The following is a 4,472-nucleotide window of genomic DNA, read 5'->3' on the forward strand; positions in this document are numbered from 1 at the left end:
CCTGCTCATGTGAGGGGGGTTGAAACTGGATGATCTTTAAGGTCCCTTCCAACACAAACCATTCTATGATTCTATGGCTTTAGCCAATTAACTGTACAGACCTCTCTCTGGAAAGTTTGGCCAGAGCTTGCGAGAAGTTTTTATGACGATTCAGATACTGACTTCTGACATGAGGGTTATGAGGTGTTGGACACTAACATAGTTGCATAGGGTACCTTCACTAAAAAAAACAGAGCATGTGAAGCTTTCTGAGATGTGTTTGCAGTAAGGATGGAAGTGGTATGTGGAAATGTAACTGCAGGCAATATATACACATTTAATTCAACCATTAGAAAACACATGCAACTATTTCACTTATGCTGAAAGAAATGTAGGTCCCAAATACCTACCTTTATTTTCCTGCTGTGACATGGTTTATTTTGACCCTTTTTACATTACATCTCAGCAGTCTTGCACTCCACATTCTGAACATTCCTTTGTAAAGGCTGTTTTAAATTGAAAATTATGTGTGCTAGGTTAATTTCTCAAATGCCAGCAATTAGACAATTAGCTACTCATTTATTTTAAGCAAGGCAACACAACAACCTGACAGCCTTTCAGGGAAATTAGGTATCCAGATGAGACTGCAGCTTCCAAACAAAATCTTCACTGTGATTTTTTGTGTTCTTCTTTGTTTGCATATTCAGGGTACAGTGATCCTTCAGGCAAATATGACCCAGCAGTTCGAAGTCTTCACAACTTGGCTCATCTATTTTTGAATGGGACTGGAGGGCAAACTCATTTATCACCAAATGATCCCATTTTTGTCCTCCTGCACACATTTACAGATGCTGTTTTTGATGAGTGGCTGAGAAGGTATTCTGCAGGTAAGACATGCTGAGGGACAGAGGGGGAATGGGTCTTTGTCAGTCTTGGTAGTTACAGGAGCATCAGCTACTTATCGTGGGACAGCAAGGTGCCCTTAAGTTTGGCAGAGAGGACTGGAAGTTTAACAGCATAGTTAACAAAGTAATAACAAATAAGCTCCCTTCTTCACCTACTGATATCCCTTTTCAAATCACTGTCTGTGATGGGCCTTGAGCAGAGATTCCAAGCTCAATTCAAGAAAACAAAATGTCAGATTAAATTGTCTCCATAGAGCAAAGACAGTGTAACCATGGAAGGCCCAAATACTTCAGGGACGTTCCATCATTGTGTGGAGTCTATGAATAGTCTGTGGATCTATGTTTCATCTTGTCAACCAAGAACAGATGCTACGCACACTCTCATGATTCATTTTGACCACCTTTGTGATTTATTACCAGTGTTCCATAATCACTTCCACATCCTTCCAAAGGATGGTCACTGTTGCTGCCCTCGCTTATTTAACTCTGAAGAGAGAAAAGGCATAAGGGAGGAAGTGAAGGAGAGTGAGGAAGGAAGACAGAAGGAAGGAACCACAAAGAAGGACAGAAAAAAAGAAATAATGAAGGAATGAGATTGGCATCAGTGATCTAGGGGGAGAATATTTTGTAACCCTAATGTCTTGTGCATTAGCCTGCACAAAGCAGCAACTGTATTCCTCAGGACAACCTAGCCCCACCTTCCTTATTCTACAGAAGACAGCTGCTGTTGCACAACTGAGACTCCTTTGTGCAGCTTCCACAACCTGCCATATGTATTTTTCCCACATCAGCTATCAGAGAGCATTTGTATCCCCTTGTCACACTTGCATGATCTATCACAAGCTTTTGCATCATCTTACCAAGATGGATTGGGTTTTGGGTTGGTTTTTTTTTTTTTGCTTCAGCTGACTTCCCCCTGATTTACTATAACATTGCAAAAAGTTTCCACTGGAGTTCATATCAGCTGCCCTCCTAAACTTCATAAAAGAGCTCTTCATCATCCTTACAATCAGACAAAGCCAGATTGTAGCAAAAAGGTTCTCCATGTCCTCCATATATACATATTTCTCCTTTTCTGTGTGAGAAGAAATGAAAAGCCCAACACAGACAGGAAGTTTTACAGTCTACTGGTGGTTTCTGTTGAAAAACAGAGATATGGACTAATTGGACAGAGCAGTCATCCATTCTGGATCTGTCACACTGGAAAACCAATCCTTCTAGATTTATTTAGGTTAAGAACAAAAAAAATTGAGGTACTCAAAACCCTGATTCACTGTTGGGAGTGGGGGGGTGGGGGAAGTAGTGCAAATTATTTTGATTTTATTTACAGAAGTGTGATTTGACTTTCAAATTTAGATATCTCAACATTTCCACTGGAGAATGCCCCTATTGGACATAACCGGCAGTACAACATGGTGCCCTTCTGGCCTCCAGTTACCAATAACGAAATGTTTGTTACTGCACCAGAAAATCTGGGATACAGCTACGAAGTCGAGTGGCCAGGTAAACTGTTCAACCTAGATGCTTCTTCTTCTTTTCTCATCATGCTTTTCCCCCTTTAATTTTAAACATCATATAACAAAGTTGGTTCGGATTTCACAAATAATATCTGATGTTTTTGTAAAGGTCCATTTCTCTTCTCTTGTCTGGCTTTTCAAATCAGTTGTGTTTAGGGTTAAAGCTAAATAGCTACTGATTATAGACTGTTCCTGCATGAAATTTCCACTGCCCACTTCAATATTTGGAGAAGTTCTCATTTGGATCTAAACCTTGCAGAACATCCTTATTCCTATGCCATATGCCTTTATTAAATCACTACAGAGAATGCAAATCCTTCACAAACCAGATATCAGAAGAAAGGTCCAGTACTGGCTTTGGAGTGTAAGAAAAGAGGCTGAAATTTTCTCACATTCTGGAACAAATATTATCAACCAAAATTTAAACTAATTCTACTTCATGACTCATTGAATAATGATAGAAACCAATCTTTGGTCTGTCCCTCTGATGTTTATCCATATATTGACACTTACTTTTAATAACTTGGTTCTTGTTTTACTTCCTGTAGGTCGAGCTCTCCGTGTCACAGAGATGATAACTATCGCAATAGTCACCGCACTGGTTCTTGTTGCAGTTATCTTTGCGGCCGCTGCATGTATCGTACGTGCAAAGAAAAACAAGGATGAGTTGCATCAGCCTCTTCTTACTGACCAGTATCAGCACTACTCAGATGACTATGATGGCATACCAACACCGAGCCAGTCTGTTGTTTGAAAGATGGCACTTTTTTGCATCTAACTGAAACTGTTTATTTTGCTGTATTTTATAAATTGTAATCATCCATCTGCTTTAAAATAAAGAGCATAAACTGTGAGTTGTCTTGATATGTTTGCTTCAGGCTTAACATCCTCTTTCATCACACCTAGGTATCAAGAAGTCATCTTTGCAATGCTAATTCTGTGGTGATTTTAATGAAATTCCACTAACTCTTCAGGGCTCACCTGCAAGCGTTTTCATGCACGTTCATGTAAAATCTGGTAAAATTTACTTAACTTGCCAACAGCCAGTGTCATCTGACTTCAGATAGCCTTTATACCCAGAATTCTTTTGCGAGGTACTTTTTTGAAAAGGTCAAGTTGAGAATGGGACAGAAGCAGAATCCAAAATACAAGTAGACACCTTGACGATGCAAGTGGAAATGTGTTTCAAAAATAGCCAGCATGCCAGGCAGAGACCTGTCAGGGAAATGTGAGGGGAACAGCATGTTTGAAACACACCTTTATTCACAGAACATATTTTTGGTCTTACTGCTGCATTTAGGTGAATCTTTGAAAAGATTCACCACCAAGAAGCCACTCCAGCATTTAGAAACTTCAGCTGTATGTGCAAACACAGGTGGCTGAAGGGGACATCCATTTGAAAGGACAGCTGGCAGCAGCCTTAATTTTATTTTGATTTTGATTTTTTTACTCTCTCGCTCCCTGTCTCTCTCCCACTATCCCCATGTCAGGGCATTCTGCCCAGCAATGAGAGACCTTGCTAGAATTCTCTCCTGTAGGAATTTAAATCCGCATATATTGTACTTTGAGAGAAGGCCCTAGGCATCAGGCTGTAGAACTGACTTTGAAAAGCAGCCATATGCAACTACTGGTGAATTTATTCAACACAAGCCAGTAGGAAAGCAACAAACTGACATCTGCCTTTACAGCCTGAGGTAGGGCTTGAGGAATACCTCAAGCCTCACCTCCTCTCTCTCGCTGCAACTGGGTACTAATAAATCATCTGATTGTCTTCCTATGACGGCTTTTTTAATCTAAATTAGCAGTCATTAGCTGACATACAGAGATATTCCTGGGTTTAGGGTATTGAATCCCACATTATGTACTCAGACCTCTGTCAACTATAAAGTCAATCTGCCTCTTGTCTCTCTTTCTATCTTCAACAGAAAGGGCAAGTAATTTGTATTGAGTTCCTTCGGTCTGAGGCAGCTCTCCTAGACATTAAGTTATTAGGCAAAAGAAAGGCTCATCCCTTCTACATGCTGTGTTAACCTCAGTGGCTTCAGTGAGTACCAGGTGTCCTCAAAGCACA

General features: G+C 40.3%; 1 protein-coding gene across 1 annotated transcript in view; it reads left to right on the plus strand.

Moving 5' to 3' along the window:
• TYRP1 (tyrosinase-related protein 1) overlaps positions 1 to 3,253 on the plus strand; it is an 11,683-nt gene extending 8,430 nt beyond the window's left edge. Inside the window, exons 6-8 of the mRNA XM_010160558.1 lie at positions 687 to 866; positions 2,241 to 2,387; positions 2,950 to 3,253. Of these exons, the coding sequence (XP_010158860.1) occupies positions 687 to 866; positions 2,241 to 2,387; positions 2,950 to 3,155 (533 nt within the window). The 3' untranslated portion in view covers positions 3,156 to 3,253. The remainder of the gene's footprint in view (positions 1 to 686; positions 867 to 2,240; positions 2,388 to 2,949) is intronic.
• Positions 3,254 to 4,472: the final 1,219 nt, after the last annotated feature.

The sequence above is a fragment of the Eurypyga helias genome, unplaced genomic scaffold (genome assembly GCF_000690775.1).
Source record: "Eurypyga helias isolate BGI_N326 unplaced genomic scaffold, ASM69077v1 scaffold1311, whole genome shotgun sequence".
Taxonomy (NCBI): domain Eukaryota; kingdom Metazoa; phylum Chordata; class Aves; order Eurypygiformes; family Eurypygidae; genus Eurypyga; species Eurypyga helias.